Raw genomic sequence first — 20,263 nt, 5'->3', positions numbered from 1 at the left:
GTTACCAAAATTTAAAAACATACAATCACTTCTATTTTTTTTTCTTAAGACACCAATTGTACTTGAACATTTGTTACTTTTTTTTAAAATTTATTTATTTATTTTTGGCTGTGTTGGGTCTTTGTTTCTGTGCGAGGGCTTTCTCTAGTTGTGGCAGGTGGGGGCCACTCTTCATCGCAGTGCGCAGGCCTCTCACTATTGCGGCCTCTCTTGTTGCGGAGCACAGGCTCCAGACGCGCAGGCTCAGTAGTTGTGGCTCACAGGCCTAGTTGCTCCGCGGCATGTGGGATCTTCCCAGACCAGGGCTCGAACCCCTGTCCCCTGCATTAGCAGGCAGATTCTCAACTACTGCGCCACCAGGGAAGCCCCTTCTATTTTTAAAATTGTGTTTAGATTGAGTAATCAGCAAATAATTTAAATAAGTCATCAAATAATGGTATTCTGTAGAATGGGTTCATACTGAAATTTTTATCTTCTATTTTCAGGGTTCTTGTTGTAAAACAACTGAGCCCTTTAAAAGCGGTTTCGTTTTCAAATAAACACACATAACAGACACACCTTGTGAACTAAGTACTTGAAAGAAGGAAATGAGGGAAGGAAAGAAAAATATTTCATAAAGGCCCTGTGGTGTTTGACGTGTGTTGGCCAGTTCAGGCCAGGCTCAAAATGACAGTTCAGGTTTTGCCTACTGTCTTGGGACTCCACTTAGCGCCAAAGTGTCCCCTGAAAAGCCTCTCTTCCTCAGAATCCTTGCTTTGGGCACATATCAGAAAGCCTGTATGGTGCCCGCCAGCTGCAGAAGGGCCCCCATGATGGGTTAGAGGCGAAATCACACTCAACTCTTTGGCAGCATCTGGAAACCTAGCATTGTGATGTCACTGTGAGAATAGAAATCCCTTCAGAATTCTGCATGATGATTCAGAGCAATTAATTCTGTTCTAATATTCATGCCCTGGGAAGAACTCTATTTATACAAACTTGGTCAGGGACAAGCATATCTGCACATAGTCTGTGAAGAAAGGAAAATAAGCCATGTACTCCAGGGCAAAACTAGCTGCCTTGCTCCGCAGCCTATTTCCAAATGATTCAAATTTATGTAAAGAAACGCTGGTGAGCCCAGGAAAATAAACTGGTATCTTAGCATTCTCTCGCATCAACGTTTTTTGGGTTCTTTATGTCATATAAATATATTCATGAAATCACTTTCTCTGACTCTAGTACATCTGCCTTTGGGAGCTCATTGGTAAATACACAACTGGCATGGATCCTGAGAAGTTCAAGGTTCTCATGACAAGCTGGCTCTGGCTCTTTGCGGACCGAGGACGCCTGTGAGCGTGTTCCCTTAAGCCCCTACTCACTCCTTCGTTGAGTTCAAAGGGTCTCAAGTCATCTCAGGAAAATCGCCATCTGAGCATCATGTTGCAGGGCTGGTGTTTGCAATTTTTGTGGCTACGTGGGATCCGTTTGATCCTTTCCCCTCTGCGTCTGTCTTGTACATTCCACGTTCTGGGCTTGCCTTAGTCATATGCTTCAGGAGAAGGTATCATGAACGACTTGACGCCCATATTATAACTTAACGAGCTGGAAAGTCCTCAGGTATAGATTCTACATCTCTCAAACTGAGATTTTTGATTCAGAGACAGGTCGCATGTAGACAACTTCCCGGAGGCTCTGGCTGCTTGAGACACAGATTGTAATCAGAGTAATTAGCACTGAATTTTCAAGTCCTGTTCTCCAGCTTGACCTGGCAGCATTTAGCCAGCATGCACACAGCTGGATCAATGGCAGGAATTGAAGGGGATGGTTGTAGGGCTGCTCCTGGCAGCTTGTGGTGGGCACCATCCACAGGGAATTCCAGGGGAGCATCAGAGACATGGGAGCAGTGAGGAGACCTGGGGTGTGGGAGGAAAGAAATATGATATTGATAAGCACCTGTCTGGGAATTGTTACAGGAGACAGATCGCAGTACAGACTTTTGCCTGCAATTCATTATCATTGATCTGTTTTTCTCCTTCTTACTTAGTGCAGTTTGGGGTATTCCTAAAGTGTTCCTTGTTAAAAGTTTACACTTCCTTTCCCTAAGAATAAGTACCTGCCTATCTAAATCCAAAGGCTAGTGAAATAAAAACTGTAGGACATGAACAGATACTTTGGTGGATCCAAAATAGAGGGTTTTTTTCAGCTTGGTGCCTGGCCTTCAGGTAGGGCAGCACAGTCGTGGCAAAGAAGCACCGGTACCTGATTATGAAGTAAATTATCTGGGCACTTTGGTGGTGGTGGTGGAGAGACAGGGAATCAAGCTCAAGTAATCCCAGGACACTTCTGTCACCCACTTGCTCTTCTTAGTCCCACGGAGTGTGACGCCTCACAAGGGCAGCTAGAAGGTAAGGGTGAGAAGAATACTGCAGTGGGGGGATGTCAGACCCCACTCCCCACCCATTGAAGGTAATGATTTTGAACGGATGCTTGAAGACTGGACGCTGAATAATAATAAATAGGTTTAAGTTTATAGGAAGTACTTATGACACAAAACTGCTTGAGCATATATAGTGTCCCTAACGCTATGATCAATATAATGGAAGAAGCATGGTCAGCAGATTTTGTTTTTAATGACAGATTTTTTTAAAGTTTGGTTCTGTTAAAGAATGAAATACGATTGGTTCCATTCTTCCATTTTGCATCAGTAGTTCGTATAAGGTTAACCTTTGAGGGAGTACTTTTGCATTTTTCAGCTGTAGGCTTTTGCACTCACTTAAATTACTAGAATATTTGTGTGGAAAATGAGGTCAATTATGTGTTTAAATGAACTGTTGTTGGCTATCTCACCTGACAGTCATTTTGTGGTTTGAATGTTAAATCTTATGACCCTCACATGCCCACACATAATACTTTTCAGGCCACAATGAACATTTGCCACTAAGCTGTATTTTAGAAAGTATTTATAGAGGCTGCTGCAAAGTGCTGTGTATTCTAGTGGTATGGAGTATTTTCACTAGTCATCTGCTTCCAGAATGCACCTTATCCTGGCAGTAAACTGGTGTCTTTCATAAAAAGTTCCTTAATATCCAATAGCTCACTTTGGCACACGCTTAGCATTTTTCCCTGAAATCCTTTCGTAAATCAACAGGAAGCCTTCTTTCCCATTTTTATTATAAAAGGGGAATTGATGATAAAACTTAAACATACATTGTTATTTTAACATCTAGTCTTACATCTGTTGAGGAGTTGTGTTTTTACTTAAAAATATTTTAGCCAAGAATCAAAACCAGAGAGTTATACATTTTCCCAGCCTCCTGTCAATGATGGCTCTTTGTTAAAAGCACACAACAGAAAATACTGTGCTAAACTCTTGTTGGCTTAAAAAGCCATATATGAAGCCTTAAAAGCCAAAGCATTTAATTTTTAAAAATGATTTAAGTAAATCACTTAAAAAAAATCTGTGCCAAACTTTTAAAAAGTACTTTTCACATCTTGCCTTTATAAGTAACTGTGGCATTAAACATACCATAAATTTATTTTCTTAATAAGTTTGGATTTTCACACAGCCTCTATTTTTTATAATATAGGTCGTACAAGGCTGTTTCATTTCAGGTTGAAGAGACCCAGCCAACATTTTGACACTCTTTTTTCTCAAGTGCAAAAGTTGGATTGGGACAGGGACTGTTGAATTTGGAAAACATCAATTGTTTTCTTTTTCTCCTTCCTTTTTTTTCTACGTTTATTTCACTTTGTAGTTGCGAGTCATGGGTTTTTTCACTTCAGGCTCTTGCTCTCCCTGGTCTTTTGCTTTACAATTCGCACTAGGAGAGGCTAGTGGGCTTTTTTTGTTGTTTGAGGTCTTTTGGGTTTTTTTTTTTGTTTTTTTTTGCATATTCTTTCCTTTCCTCCAGATATTATTACTGACCAAATTTAAAACACTACAGTGTTTAGGATCCCTGCAGGGCCATTTTAAGTATTTGGACCCATAAAGGGCCCCAAGCAATAACTACCTGAATTGCTTTTAATTACACAATATAGCTGCATCATTTTACTTCAGATTCTTTTTGATTGATGTTGCAAGGCAATTGTAACCGCGGATGATGGGATTAAGTGCCTCTTGAAGTGACTTTAGCTTCTTGTGGGAACAAAGGGAAAGAGGAGAACACTTAGTCCCTTTTTGCCTGAGCTGCCTTTTTCTTAGCTTGCATATAAAGAAATACAATTAACAAACATTATCCCCAGAGGTAAATTGAAATGTACATGCAGACGAGAACCTCTCTTGACTGCAATTAGACATATATGATCCGAGGTATTCTGACCATTCATTAGTGCTAATTGTTTGAGAAACAAGCCCAGAACAAATGATTAAAATGTAGGCACCATAACTGGGATTATTAGCATGTGTGATAAAATGTGCGCTCTGCAGCTGTACCAATAAAACGCTTTGGAAAGTGGCTCTGATTAGACAAATGCTTGGTTTGGCTCTGTGGTGAGCTCTTGGTGTTTGCTCAAGACCTGGTGATGTTTATAACAAACAACTTATATCTTTCTTAATTAGTGGGAATTACTATGTAAATGTTGGTATTTTGTAATTTAATATCCTATGGTTTTTTCCTGCCTTTGGGCTGTTATTGCAGTCTACTGATATTGCTGGGAATGAGATAAAGTGAGTTCTTAGGTTTTGCTCCTTTGCTCTGTTTTCTTTAAAATGCTGGATGCCATGGAGAACTACTACAAAGTTTGCTCTATTATTTGATTTTTGAACCAAATGCTCTTGTATTCAGCACTTGTACTATAGTCAGAGAGACCTGGCAAGGGTAACTTAGTCAAACATAAACTAACTGGGAGCTGGTTGGCCAATATGGACAGTCAGCATTCTGCTAAGCCCTCCAGCCTAACCTTAGCTAAGTGAGCAGAACCAGGAGGAAGACAGAAGTGACTGTCAGGGTAAGGACCAATTTAGAGTGATGGATGGCAGTTGAATTCCCCCTGGAAGTGCATCTAGGAGTTTGGGGTTAGCAAAGAAATGTGAGCTCAGCTGAATGTGGAGTCCGTGAGAGATTTGGGAGGTGCAAATGGGAATGGAAAGAAAGGACATGTGAGACGGAAGCATGGAACCAGGGTGCCAGGGACATGTGCCAGGCAGGCAGAAGCTGAAATCCAGCGTCATCTATCTACGGATGGATGTTTCAGGCCTCCTAAGTTGTAGCTCAGAGTTCCTCTGTCCCCGGTTTGCATTTCTGAAACCAGAGTCAGAGAAAGGACCATTTGGAGATTGTCCATATGGTACCATGATAACCTACAACAACTTTTCAGTCTCAAGTGGTCTGTCCTTGTCACCCAGCAGACTTCCAAGCCACCTATTTCTTAGCATATCAGTTGCACATACCAAAGGAAGACAAATATCGGTGTTACTCCAGATAGAAATAAGATTAAATTAGCTTTTTAAATTAGTTAATACATTACAAAGACACATGCAAAAAATTGTCTGGTTATCGTGTCCTCTGGATAATCTATTCCATCTCTCTTTCCATTATCATAGAAAACCCTGAATCAAGTCAAAAATAAACCATAACATAGATTGTCATGGACATACAGCTTGTGGAAAGGATTCCCCTCTTAATTTTTCATTTTATTCCCTGTGTATTTACAATAAAAGTGTTACTCTCTGAGTCTGACCAGTTCATTCCACAGAAAACTAAGTAACAATACAAATTCAGTAAGAGTGTTTTTTTTTTAGAACTAAATATAAAGGAAAAAGAGGCTGTTCTGCACTTTGGCTGGTGCATTGCTAAGTGTGGCATTGAATAAGAAAAAAATCTTAAGCTCCCCTAAAATTAGAAGTTCTAGGAAGTCTTGCCTTAAATATTTAAAGGAGTTAGTGCCTGTAGCACATTAACTTTAAAAAAAAAACTATGTTAGAGAAAGCCTTCATGATCACATCCATATGTTTAGTTTTAATTTTCATCACACTTAGCTCTGAATAATTAAGAAGGAAAAAACAATCTTAATCTTACTGTGGGTCCCACACAGTCAAAGCCGCATACACGTGATTCGTGATCACAGCTTGTATTCACAGCTTTCGTGTGTGTGGTATGGGTCTGGCAATTAGACTGTGTTTTTTCTAAAAATTATTCAGTGCTAGAGAGAGATCAGTATTAAAATTTCCCCAGATCTACATATCAGGGTAATCAAAGGACTATAGCTAACAAAATATCAAAATTCTAAGCTGTGTAACATTTTGGCCTCATTTCATTGCGATTGACACTTGAAAGGAATTTTTGAGAGAATCTAGGGAGAAAACGAAGATCCCGTTAACCTAGATGATTTTCACGACAGCTACCAAAAAAGTAAAATAAATAAGATGCGGAGAGAACTGTTTTCTCAAAATTGCAGGTCCATTTTTCTGGAGGAAAAAAAAATTCTCCCATGATTACTTTCATATCAAAGAACCCCCGGTCATGGGGGAGATGCATAATTTGACACATTTAGCAGCCTTTGAGCTTTTGAAGGACTCTGTAAAAGAATCCATGGTTACATCTGTCAGGTTGACAGTCTTCTTTCGTGACCTTTAAAAAAAAGTTGAGAAATTGATCTTTCTAGTTCACATTTGCTCAGTTACCTCTAGAGTTCTGCCAAGCCAGGAATTGGTTATCTCAGCTTTAAATTTATTATTTTTTGAGCTAAGATAACCGAGTACTAATGGAATCTCTAAATGGAGAACTTTTGTGAATGGTCTTTTTTTGTGTGAAATTTTCTGGTGGGCCTGTGGTGATAATATTTCCTATACTCTCCATTGGCTGTTTTAATACATTAACTACTAAATATTGTCTTTTATGCATCTCGTTTTAGAATCAGATCTTCTTAGGCAGGAATGCCAGCAGTGAACAATCCAGACATAAGGCTCTGCTCTGGGTGCTCAGTTATGGCCAGGAGTGGAACAAGTAAGCTCTTGGTTCCTTGCACTCAGAATTTCACCATCCAAAACCCCAAATCGTCTCTACAGAGGCTAAGAGAAGTCAACTGGCAGGTCCTTTAGGTTTTAATTACAATTTACCAAAAGCTCCCACGTTCTGCACTTGACAGGTGCTTTCTCTCATCATTCCCAACACTGGGACATGCATCTATCAAATTGCTATGGGGACTGCCCTTGTGGCACAGTGATTAAGATGCCGCTTGCCAGTGCAGGGGACACGGGTTTGATCCCTGGTCCGGGAAGATCCCACATGCCACGGAGCAGCTAAGCCCGTGCACCACAACTACTGAGCCTGCACTCTAGAGCCCATGAGCCACAACTACTGAGCCCGCGCACCTAGAGCCCATGCTCTGCAACAAGAGGGGCCACCGCAATGAGAAGCCAGCACACCGCAACGAGGGGTGGCCCCTGCTCGCACAACTAGAGAAAGCCTGCACCCAGCGGCGAAGACCCAACACAGCCAAAAATAAAATAAATAAATATAAAATAAAGAATCCGCCTGGCAATGCAGGGGACATGGGTTTGAGCCCTGGTCTGGGAAGATCCCACATGCCGCGGAGCAACTAAGCCCGTGCGCCACAACTCCTGAGCATGTACTGTAGAGCCCGCGAGTCACAACTACTGAGCTCGCGTGCCGCAACTATGGAAGCCAGCACGCCTAGAGCCTGTGCTCCGCAACAAGAGAAGCCACCGCAATGAGAAGCCCGCGCACCACAACGAAGAGTAGCCCCCGCTCGCCGCAACTAGAGAAAGCCTGCACCCAGCAACGAAGAACCAACGCAGCCAAAACTTGATTAATTAATTAATTAATTTAAAAAGAATCACTCTGGGTAGAGGGTCCTGAGCATCATTCCTGCAGTTCTCAGCGACATTAACTCAGTTAACTATTGATAAACAACATCCTTAGACTTCTTTGTGTTTCCGGGAGCCCCAGGTTGAAGCAGCCCAGAAACAGAAGAGATGCTAATCACACTGTGTTCTTAAACGTGTTCAGTGAAGGAGTGCAGGTTTCCCTCTTGACCTCAGTGTCACTCCGGGGGTGGGTGGGGGACTAAAATCCCTCCAGTTTCCCATTCAGATAAAACCCCTGCTCCTCCTCTTCTCACCAAAAGTGGAGCAAGAAAGTGGGATTCTGGGGAATGCCCACTAGCAGGCACATGCTCTATTGTCATCCCCTCTTCAACCGGAATCACGGAGCTTTGCGGCAAAACAAAGCTGCTCTCCTCGCATCCCATCCCCCGCTCTCCCTCTTGGCCCTCCCCGCCGCCTTCCCTCCCTCCCTCCCTCCCACTTTCTTACCCGCCTACTTTCCTTCAGGACCCATCCTTTCTCCTCCCTCCCTTTCTTTTCCTCATTCTCTTCCTCTCCCTCACCTCCTCTCAAATACCCTCACCCCTGCCCTTGTCTTCCTCCTTATCGTCTGCTGGGCTGACTCGGCCTTAGCTTGTATCAAACTCCTCTTCATTTGCCTTTCTGAAAAATGGCAGCGTTGCCCTTAGAAGTGCTACCGAGCACCCAAGTGCCACGGGGCAGAGTGGTGCTGTGGCCACATTAGTTTATAAGGACGGATCCATTCGAGATACAAACGTGGATCTCTGTTTTCATGGAAAACTTGCTCTCTTCTTCGGGACCCATTAATGGTCACCCAGTTGTACAGGGTTTCCTCTGCTCTTGGGACTTACCCCACTCATGCACCTATCTGGAGAACTACAGTTCTGTGGCCAAAGAAGTGGATTCAGTGACCAGCGAGGGTCTGCTGGACACATGGCTTCTTGTCCATGTTTGCTCAACCCTTGGCCTAAGGGCCAGCTCGTGGTGGACTCGGTATTTATTGGATGCATGATCCGTACTGAATTTGATCAGTACATTTGTGTTTATGAAACAATAGCATGGATATAACAAGGGAAAGAGAATTGTTAACTTTAAATTTTTTTTCACCGTGGTAAAATATACATAACATACATTTTACTGTTTTAACTATTTAAAGCTTATTGTTCAGTGGCATTAAGTACATTCTCACTGTTGTACAATCATCACCACCATCCATTTCCAGAACTTTTTCCTCTTCCTGAACTGAAACTCTGTGCCCACTAAATGGTAACTCCCCTGCCCCTTCCCCCTCACCATTCTATAATACTTCCTGTCTCTAGGTGCCTCACAGAAGTGGAATCGTACATTATTAGTCCTTGTGTGTCTGGCTTATTTCACTTAGGATAATGAGTAATTTTGATATGGATGTTTGTTTGCTTTCTCATTCTGTATGAAAAAAAGAGTTCCATTACTGGGTCACTTGCTTTTGCCCTTTGGTATTCCGATCATCTGAGGAGGAAGAGATCTGCACTGAAACAGCATTACACAAATTTTACCAAAGTGAGCAAAAATAAGGGTTCTGCTTTTTTCTCTATTTCTGATAAATCTGTCCCTTATTTGACACTCACCTCTTTTCCTGGGGTTTCCATGGCAAGTATAGGCCAGGAGGGAAGTCCCTCACCAGCATCCCTCCTTCTCCATGGCACCCCACAATGGCCGAAAGGCCGGCCCACAGCCCGTGGGTCTTCCCCACCCTGTGCCCTGACTCCTTCCTTTGAAGTGAATCCACAGCGGACCACAAACTGCTATCCTATGTGTGTCTGCTTTGGACACAAAAGAGTATCTCTTCCTTTCAGTACAAAATGGAGCACTTGATTAAGGTGTGATATAATTGCTTTGTGAGAGAGTTTGCCCTGAAAATGTCTTGGCTTTTCTGAAGCGGGCTGCATGCTTGTTTGTGTTTGCACCACATGCTAATCTCACGAATGGCCCTGTTCTGCCAGTGGGAGGACAAATAGCTGTTCTTTTGCTCTTGTGCCCATGGAAAACTCCCCACTTCTCCTTGCCCTGTTGCCATAGTAACTGAAACATAGTTCTTCAAAATAGGGAAGGAATCTCTCTGGGCAGTTGGGAACTTAGCAAACTGAGAACATATGTAGGCCTCAGTTATTACAGATGCTGGTGTAAATACCTAGTTATCAGTAGTCATAAGCATGGCTGGAATTTGTAGGTGAATTTTACTGTCACTTGGGGGGTGTATAGGAAAGGATCGATGAATGGGCTCTTTATTCTAGTCCCACAGATTCTTCTATGAGCATCAGAATTGTCATACAAGGTCAGACCATGGGCCTTACAACAGAGAACTCAATTTTCCCCAATATTTCTATTCCCAGCGTAGAGAGTAGGCAGTGACAGGCAGTTACACTCCTCCAACTCCCTCAGAGGATTGAGGATACAGCCCCAAATAGAGGAGTCCTTTAGGAATCAGGATTTGTGCATAATCTTCTGTGAGAAATTTTTATTTTCAACCTTTGTCAGCTCTTAGAGTCAAAATTGCTTTAAAAGAACTTTTGAAGGGCCGTATCGCTCATTGGTGGGGCTGTGGGATGAGAGCTGCACCGCGCGGGACGAGTTGCCGGCGGCGCCCGATGGAGCAGAAGGGGAGAGAGCGTGGAGCCGGCGAGGGTTGTCAGCGCGGCCGCCCTTACCTGTGTTCAGACGCACCTCCCAGAGGCCGACCTCAGCGGCTTGGGTGAGGCCATCTTCTGTGTGCTCGGGGTCCTTGAGGACCTGGGCCCCTCAGGCCCATCAGAGGAGAATTTCCATATGGAGGCCTTCACTGAGATGATGGAGGCCTATGTGCCTGGCTTCGCCCACATCCCAAGGGGTACCACAGGGGAAATGATGCAGAAGCTCTCAGGGCAGTTGAGTGGTGCCAGGAACAAAGAGAACCTGCAACCACAGAACTCTGAGGTCCAGGGTCAGGTATCTGTCTCCCCAGAGCCTCTGCAGCGGTTCAAAGAAGAGACGATGTCTTCTCCGACTGCTGCTAGGGACACCCAAGATGAGGCGTCCGGCGCTGAGGAGGAGCTGCTGCCAGGGTGGACGTACTTCTGGAGGTGTTCCTTACCTGTTCGGTGGAGCTGCTGCCGGGGGTGGACGTACTTCTGGAGGTGTTCCTTACCTGTTCGGTGGAGCTGCTGCCGGGGGTGGACGTACTTCTGGAGGTGTTCCTTACCTGTTCGGTGGAGCTGCTGCCGGGGGTGGACGTACTTCTGGAGGTGTTCCTTACCTGTTTGGTGGAGCAGGCCCAGTGGGTGTTGGCCAGAGCTCGAGGGGACTCGGAGGAAGCTGTGCAGATGCTGGTAGAGGGGAAGGAGGAGAGGCCTCCGGCCTGGGATGGCCCCAACCAGGACCTGCCCAGGCGCCTCAGAGGCCCCCAAAACGATGAGCTGAAGTCCTCCATCCCGCAGAAGTACATGATGGTGGATAGCGCAGAGAATCAGAAGATTCACCGGCCTGTGGCTCCTGAGGAGGCTCCCAAGAAGCTGATCCAGTACATGGACAACCGGTTGGTGAGCACCAAAGTGGAGCGATTCAAAGATGTGCGGGCCCCTGAGGCTGGGGAAATGAAGGCCACATACGTCAACCTCAAGCCAGCCAGAAAGTACCGCTTCCACTGAGGCACTCGCCAGACTCTGCCCGAGCCGTCTAGGCTCAGATCCCAGAGGGACGCAGGAGCCCTACATCCGCACACAGGGCCCGCCCCAACTCCTGTCCCCCGTCTTTCCCTGCTTCCTTGCTCCACAGTGCTGACGTCCCCTTGGAGCTGCCATGGGCACAGTGGAGGTAGAGCCCCAGGAAAGACAAACAAAACAAAAGGGCCGTATCATTTCTGTGTGGTGTCCTAAATAGCAATTTATTCATGTATTACTTCAAAATGATTTATTTGTTTTCTTATTATTTTTTATGTTTATAAACAAATGGGAATTTAGCAAAATTTATTAGAATTTGTGGAGGCAGTTTCTAAAGGGCAAAAGGGCACATAAAAGATGATTCTTTTTTTTTTGGTTCAAAAACACCCCTTTAGTGGTAACTGGACTTGAATGCAGCAGAAAATATTTTAAAAGAATGTTTGAGTGGAAACGTAAAGTGATACAGCCACTACAGAAAGAAGTATGGTTTTCCCTCAAAAAACCATATGATCCAGCAGTTCCACTTCTGGGATATACCCAAAAGAATTGAAAGCAGGGTTTTGAAGAGATATTTGTTCATAGCAGCATCATTCACAGTAGTCAAAAGGTGGAAATAATCCGTATCCATCAGTGGATGAATGGGTAAACAAAATGTGGTACGTACGTGTAATGGAGTATTATTCAACCTTAAAAAGGAAGGAGAATCTCACACGTGCTACAACATGGATAAACCTTGTGAACATGATGCTAAGTGAAATAAGCCAGTCACAAAAGGACAAATACTGTATGATCTCACTTACATGTGGTACCTAGGGCATTCAAATTCATAGGGACAGAAAGTACAATAGAATAGTGGTTTCCAGGGGCTGGGGGGAGAGGGAATGGGCAGGTTGATGAAAAGTTCTGGAGATGGATGGTGGTGATGGTTACACAACAGTGGGGATGTATTTAATGCCACTGAATCGTATGCTTAAAAATGGTTAAAATGGGGCTCCCCTGGTGGCGCAGTGGTTGAGAGTCGGCCTGCCGATGCAGGGGACGTGGGTTCGTGCCCCGGTTCAGGAGAATCCCACATGCCGCGGAGCGGCTGGGCCCGTGAGCCATGGCCGAGCCTGTGCGTCCGGAGCCTGTGCTCCGCAGCTGGAGAGGCCACAGCAGTGAGAGGCCCGCGTACTGCAAAAAAAAAAAAAAAAAAAAAAAAAAGTGGTTAAAATGGTAAATTTTATGTTATATGTATTTTACCACAGTAAAAAAAAATATTTGACCAGCAGAGGTGTAAAATGATAGAATACAGATCAGCTTAAGGTGGGAAATACTGTTCTTGAAGGTTTAACATGATCCATAGATTGTTTCATCATTGCTCAAATAAGGCCGTTATAAACCTTTACCCAGCGTTCCAGATCTCCAGCCCCTTTCCATGGCCACCTTCACTCACTATATCATGCCTCTTTTCCTGGAATGTCCAAAACCCTGATGTAAAGAGTGCAAAGGGCTGTGCATGAGCACATGGCCAGCTAGGCACCCTCATGCCCCGCTGGTGGCAAAATAAGTTAGTACAACCCTTTGTGAAGACAGTCTGGGGAAGTCTGTGAAGAGCATAACCATGATCACGCCCACTATCCCTTTTAGCCCTCTGAGGACAGAGGCTAATGGACATATGTGGCCCTCTCTCCTTAAATGCTTGCCAGCCCACCGCCCATCTAGCCCTGAGTCCATCCTTTCCTTCATTCCGCTCTCGGGTCCAGTCACTGTATGTTCTGGGCAGCATGGTGCTGAGAGCTACGCATACACCCGTGTTGGGTCAGGATGGGGAGATGCGGTGCGGAGGTGTGTGGAGAGCACGCATCTAGGCACTGACATGTGTTGACTATCTAGTGAGTAATGTATAGGCATTGTCTTCATCAGGGTTCTCCAGAGAAACAGAACCAGTAGGGTATGTCTATGTGTGTGTGTGTGTGTGCGTGTGCGTGTGAGATATATATGAGATGTAGTATAAGGACAATAAGACCCACATGATTATGGAGGCCGACAAGTCCCAAGAGCTGCAGTCAGGAAGCTGGGGACCCAGGAGAGCTATTGGTATAAGTTCCAGTCCAAAGGCTGGCAAGCTTGAGAACCAGGAAGAACCAATGTTTCAGTTCAAGTCTCAAGGCAGGAAAATCTGGAAGGCTGTCAGGCAGGAGGAGTTCCTTTTTTACTCAGGGGAGAATTGGCCTACTTGGTATCTTCCACTGATTGGATGAGGCCCACCCACATTAGGGAAGGCAGTCTGCTTTGCTCAGTCTGCTGATTCATATGTTAATCTCATCCAGATATATCTTCACAGACACACCTAGAATAATGTTTTGCCAAATATCTGGGCACCTTGTGGCCTGGCCAAGTTGGCACGTAAAATTAATCATCATGGTATTATGTACTAAAATGATTTAGAATTAATTGTGCTGCCTAAATCATTATTGTAGTTACAATTGCTTTTCAACTCAGTTTTGAATTTAAGAGTGACATGATGAAAAGTCCTGAATCAAGTTCTATGGGGTTTTTTTTTTTTTTTTTTTTTTTGCGGTACGCGGTCCTCTCACTGTCGTGGCCTCTCCCGTTGCGGAGCACAGGCTCCGGACGTGCAGGCTCAGCGGCCATGGCTCACGGGCCCAGCCGCTCCGCGGCATGTGGGATCCTCCTGGACCAGGGCATGAACCCGTGTCCCCTGCATCAGCAGGCTGACTCTCAACCACTACGCCACCAGGGAAGCCCCTGAATCAAGTTCTTTTCTGCACTTGGTTAAGTCTGGACTGCCATTTAGATAATTCAAAAAAAGTATTAGGCCCAGAACTTACAGGGTCAATACATTTTTGTTTATGGAGTGATAGCATGAATGTGACAAGGGGAACAACTTGGAAGCTCCTTGACCTTCCCTGTTTCCATCTGAGCCCTCCAGAATATGGTGCTGGCTGAGGGTCATCCATGGGTGAGGCAAGAGCATCTCAGAGCCAAGTATCAGCATCAAGGCTAAGATGTGGAGTCCTCAGTTAGGGTCCCTGGACCTTGTACAGCATATACCACCTGGCCTTGGCTTCAGAGAGCTCTGCTGCTTGTGAAGAGAGATCAGCTGAGGCCTCCACCCTCAGTCCCACCTGCCTTCCCAAGCCCTGGATTTGGATGTTTGCCTGGGCTCTGGCAAGCTTCTTCTCTATCTGCATTGGTTGTAACTTGGGTGGAACCCTGCACTGGGGCCCTCTGGAGCCTCAGCTGCCTGGGCCAGAGGAGAGGAGTAGAATCTGGGCAGGTAGCTTGAGGGCAGGGGAACCAGCCCAGCTGAGCATCTGCCCCCACAGGGCATGGCCAGCAGTGAATCACCGGGGGGTGTGGCAAACTCAGACTTGTATGTTGGCTACTTGGGGGTTACGGCTGTGGAGCAGAAGTTTTTAAGCAGTGGGAATGCTCCCAAGTGCTGTAGCAGCCAGTGTGATGCTAACCACCACAAGAGCCAGGCCAGGCAGCAGGATCCTGATAAGCAAACCCAGGCATCCTCCCACGGGGGGATCCACAGGGGCCTGGGAGGGAGCTGGAGCGGGCTGCATTGACCATGCAGGTGCCTGCGAACCTGACCTCAGGCTTAGGAGAGCAGGTCTCACTCCAGCCCCTGCTGGTGCCTGTTGGCTGCCTCACCAGAGGTGGTGCAGGTCCTCAGTGCCTGGTGCTGTGAGGCCCTGGGAAAGGGTACCTCTTACTTAAGATGGGAGGAGAGGGAGACCTGGAGGAGAATCCACTTCAGCCCCCTGAGAACAGGGCTAGGTCCCCTCTCACTGAATATGACAGAAGTTCTCCTAATGCCAAGTTCCTGTAGCCCTTGCTTCCTAGGGAGGCAGCAGTGTGACCCCACATGGTGGTTCCCAGGACACGGGAAGCACGCAGTGGCCGATCCATACCCCAAGCCCCCTGTGCTCCCCACTCCGTGTGGTCACGTTCTCCCCATCTCTGCACGGACTCTGGCCCCTCAGTGCCTCAGCCACCTGACAAAGGCTGAGTGGTCACTGCCTGAGAATTGCAGGGACTCGTTTATCTTTGTGCTTTTCCCAAGGATCTGCCCCCCTAGTGATCACTTGTTACCTAGTGAAAACTAGAATCAGATCTGGGGTTGAAAGCAGCATCTAGCCAACACACCCTGGTTCCTGACCTGTGTGTGCTGACATAAAATCATCCCTTCCCCAACTTACCAATGTATATATATATTAAAATTTTATTTATTTTTGGCTGCGTTGGGTCTTCGTTGCTGCACGTGGGCTTTCTCTAGTTGTGGCGAGCAGGAGCTACTCTTCGTTGCGGTGCGCGGGCTTCTCACTGCGGTGGCTTCTCTTGTTGCGGAGCATGGGCGTGGGCTTCAATAGTTGTGGCACGTGGGCTCAGTAGTTGTGGCTTGCGGGCTTAGTTGCTCCGCAGCATGTGGGGTCTTCCCGGACCAGTGATCGAACCCGTGTCCCCTGCATTGGCAGGCGGATTCTTAACCGCTGCACCACCATGGAAGTCCCTCACCAATGTATTTTGAAAAGCCTCTCAGATTTTCTAACAAGAACTAAATATGAGTTAACATTAAAACCCAATTACTATTTTTAAAACTCCAATTGCTATATAAACACATTTCACCTAAATAAAAATAGGTTTGTTAAGTAAGCCAACCGTGAGTTGGGTCGGCATTTGTAAAAGTGTCTGATTATACAGGGCTCTTCCTGGAATATGAATTCATTAGAACTTCAAAAGCAAAACAGCATGAGGTTGGACACTTTGCTGGAGCACTGGAGAGTTCTCAGCCAACGAGAGGCTAGACGGATTGATATTTGTTAAATTGGGATTCTGTTTGTACTGCCTTCAATTTAGTCCTTTCTCAGGATTTGGGGGTTCCCCTTCAAATCTAGTTTGTTGACTGTTTTAATCATAAAAGATTTTGTCAAATGCTTTTTTCTACATCTACTGAGATGATCATGTGGTTTTTGTGAAAGCTGTAAATTTAAGTTACACTGGCTCCACCTAAGGGGAAATGTGACTTTTTGGAAAATACATAAATGGATAAGATTCAGCAGTGTAATACCTGAACCTGAGACACTGGTACTGGCTTCAGCAAAACTCCTCTGATGCAACTATTTTGTTACCTCAGGGCTCACCGGTCATGAGAAACTAAGTTGGGTAAAGGGTAGAGCATTTTCTAGCCCTGGGGCTATTGGGTTGGCCAAAAGGTTGTTTGGGTTTCTCCGTAACATCTTACGAAAAACCTGAACTAACTTCTTGGCTAACGCAATATATCCCTCACTGCAGAAGACAAAGAGAAAGTTCCTAAAGAGTGGGAGCCCGGCAGCATACTCCCCAGTTTCATCACTCATGCTTTCCCCACACAAGCTTCTCTCAGCATCTGAAGAGCTTAGTTCCTGCTACTGGCAGGGACTTCCTTGATTCCACGTGCCCTGTCCTTGCTCACTTTGCCTCCTGGGAGCTTGAGGTGTGGACCCTCAAGCAGCTGGAAATTAGCGGACTTCCTTCTATTCACTATGGACTTGATCTAAGCATCTAGTTTGAACTACAGGCTCAGCAAGCACTTCTTGGTGTTCACCCTCTCCCCACCACTTCCAAGCCCTGCCATGATGGCAACTGATTCAGTGGGTGGGCACGTACAGCATCATGGCTTCCAAGCAGGGAAAACTGCCGTCCCTCTCAAAGTTATCATTCCCAGTCACTTCATTAGTGGGATGTTGCATAATTGGTACCCAGCTCCCCGCCTAAATATGGTAGGATTACGTGCTGGCAACTTTTAAAGTCCAGCAATCCCAGATCCTTTCTAGGACCAGTAAGACACTTCGGTGGTACTTTGAAACCATGGTGCAGAGGTTCTCATCCTTGGCTGCACCTTGGAGTCTCCCTTGAAGCTTGCAGTGAGACTTGAAGTCTCACTGATGCCTGCGACTCACCACAAGGCTCTGATTTAATTGGGCTGGAGTGTGGCCTGAGGTTTTTTTCTTTTTCTCAGTTCTCCAGGTGATTGTAATGTGCAGCCAAAGTAGAGACCTCTGTACTAGCTATCAGCTAAGTAAAGAAACCACTAGCTTGGATGAGAAGTCACATATCAAATGGCAGATCCTCAAATGGACGTTAGCTTAGTTAATTATTGCTGCTATTTCAAATATTGTTAGCAGTTTGTCAGTTTTTTTATCAGAAAGACTTTTCCTTAAACATGGATTTTTTTTCCAAGTTTGCTGCATTTTCAGTTATGACTTTATTATTACTTTCGTAGCATCTACTTGTATATAATAGTAACACATGGCTCACTTAAGAGAAGTTTTCGTTGGAGCAAAATTTCCTGCATTAGGGCAATGGCTACACATTGGGATCATCTAGTACAGTGGTCCTTCAACTTGGCTATACATCTGAATCACCTGGAGGGCTTTTAAGTTCCAGAGCCTCAGCCTTGCCCTAGGCCAATGACTTCAGAATTTCTGTGACTGAGCTTCAGCATCAGCATATTTGAAAGCTCCCCAGGTGATTCCACTATGCCCCTGAGTTTGAGTCAGCCTAGAACAGCATTCTCAGACTTTCATGAGATAAGCGTCCCCTGGAGATTTGTTAATATGCAGCTTCTGATTCAGTGGGACTGGGGTGGGGGCCTTAGACTCTGCATTTCTAACAACTTCCCACATGGTGATGTTAGGTGCTCCCATGAGACATGGGAGAGTCTCACATGAGAACAGATAAGAGACCAATGGTGCTGGTCTATAGCAACCCCTCACTTAAGTGGCAAGAACCTAGAGAGCTAAAAATATATATATATATATATATATATATATATATATATATATACTGAGCCTGGGCCCTATTACCAGTGAATTTAATTTGATTGCACTGGGTGGGGTCCAGAATTGACAAGTTTTAAAAGCTCCCCAGGTGGTGGTGATATTGAATCCCAGGTGGAGAACCCCAGCAGTATTAGGGACTAGCTCCGCCTCTTGTGGAATAAATGGTTAATAAATAGTATCAGGTGGAGGAGGAAAGGGAGAAGACCCAAACAAGGCCAGGAGGGACCCCCCTCCAGCCAGAAGAGCCCCTGGACCTGCCAAGGGATGTCTTATCTAAAAAAAAGTCCCTCTGTAGAGAGAACTCACCATAAGGCTACCAGATTTTTTTCAACTCATCTTACGCCCCTGTTTTGCATACTGTTTGAATATATTTACATGTTGACTATCAAGAGGCCCTAACTCCAAATATGTAAGATAAAATAAAATAAGTTAGATCTTGCACCTACTGCAATTGTATTCATACGCAGTAGTCAGTGCTGAACACAACTCCAGTAGGGAACAGATTTTGAAACAGCCGGAGATGGGGGAAGGAGAGGACACGCCAGCAGTACGGGAGGAGGGAGGCTTGGGGAAGCCACGACGGGCTCCTGCCATCTGCCCAGTGACAGCCCCCTCGGGGACCTCAGAGTCTGCAACAGGACCTGAAGCCCAAACCCCCCTACACCTTCTCCTCCTTATTATTCCAAACAGTCTTGCTGCCTTTGATCTTTCTCCCTGCAGCTTCATTCTGTGCAGACCTTTAGCCTTCCTGAGCTGCTTGCAGGCCATCCTCTGGGTGTTCCTCCCTGGACCTTCTGGACTTGACCTGTATCTTTTGGGCCGCCTCCCCGCAGTGCTAAGCACAGTGCCGGTCAGGGCCATCTCATGTGGTTGGTTGTACGGGGTGTACCCTGATCAGGGTGCCTACAGAGGCCACACGTGGGGCTGAGCTTCAGCTTTCCTGTACGCATCAAAGTTGCCCCCTCAGGAGCAGGCGGCACCTCTTTGCCCTTCCACCTGCTGGCAGGCTCGAGGGGACACCTTTTTCTAATTTGCAGAAAGGGACCTGCCAGGTGTGCTAGTGGAGACCCTGCTCAGGTCACCCAGTGCATGCTTCCTGAGTGCTCACTGAATGTATGAACAAGAGAACGAGGAGGAGGCAGTGAGGATAAATCAGAGGTTTCCGCAGTCATCTCGGTGAAGGTGAACGAGGCCCCAAACGAGGACGTCATCTGTATGTACAAGACGGAGGAGATAAACAAAGGAGAAGCACCAGGCCATGGGTTGGGTTAAAGCTTCCAGGATGGCAAAGGAGAGAGGGAATAAAAATGACCTCCTGCCTGTAATCACCACTAAAGCCTGACTCTTGCCCGAGAAGACTAAGGACAGTGTGGCTGCAGATCGGTCTTACATACCCACTTCTCGACAGCTGGCGTTGGTTGGGTAACAAGGTAACAGGAATTCTGTGCTCTTGTCCTCAAGACCCTGTGATAAGCAACGTGGGGGAGACGTAAGACTTCCCCTCCTTCGGCGAGCTTGTGAGCTAGTTGAGGACACTTGTGTCCAACAAGATTCCTGATGCTGGTCTACACGGACCAGCATCACACGTGGGTGACAGGTGTCAGATGATCATAGTAGCTATGGACGTACATACTGCTTTACTGCCTGTGGTGAGCTCTCCCCTGTATGAGATAGCTATTATGTTGCTTCTCACCTAAGAGGAAGTTGACATTTCTTGCTTGCTTCTCACCCCATCTTCTGACTGACAGTCACAATATTGGCGTGAACCACATAAAATTAGCATTTTTGTAGGCCAAAATGGTTAGATATCAACAATCTCATATAGGTGGTTCTTATACTCTCCACCATATTATGCTGCCACTTGAGACCTTTCAGGTGATTTTATTGGTTTGTTTTAAGCCTATTATAAAAGGATTTTTTTTAAAGAGTGATGCTTTTTCTGGTAAATGTGCAAAATAGGAAAAAAC

The 20,263-nt window shown here is 45.6% G+C and overlaps 2 protein-coding genes across 2 annotated transcripts in view; both read left to right on the top strand.

The window, feature by feature from the left end:
• CLYBL (citramalyl-CoA lyase) overlaps positions 1 to 20,263 on the top strand; it is a 227,471-nt gene that overhangs the window by 114,036 nt on the left and 93,172 nt on the right. The window lies entirely within an intron of this gene.
• On the top strand, positions 1,801 to 11,448 carry LOC307065210 (CUE domain-containing protein 2-like; the record flags this gene model as incomplete). Its single annotated transcript, XM_079722045.1, is given in 6 exon segments — positions 1,801 to 1,965; positions 2,202 to 2,305; positions 2,347 to 2,384; positions 10,377 to 10,865; positions 10,868 to 10,926; positions 11,074 to 11,448. Coding segments are annotated over 6 exon segments (1,230 nt in total).

This window comes from Hyperoodon ampullatus, assembly GCF_949752795.1.
Source record: "Hyperoodon ampullatus genome assembly, chromosome: 16".
Classification (NCBI taxonomy): Eukaryota; Metazoa; Chordata; class Mammalia; order Artiodactyla; family Ziphiidae; genus Hyperoodon; species Hyperoodon ampullatus.
This window is presented reverse-complemented; position numbering and strand designations above follow the sequence as displayed.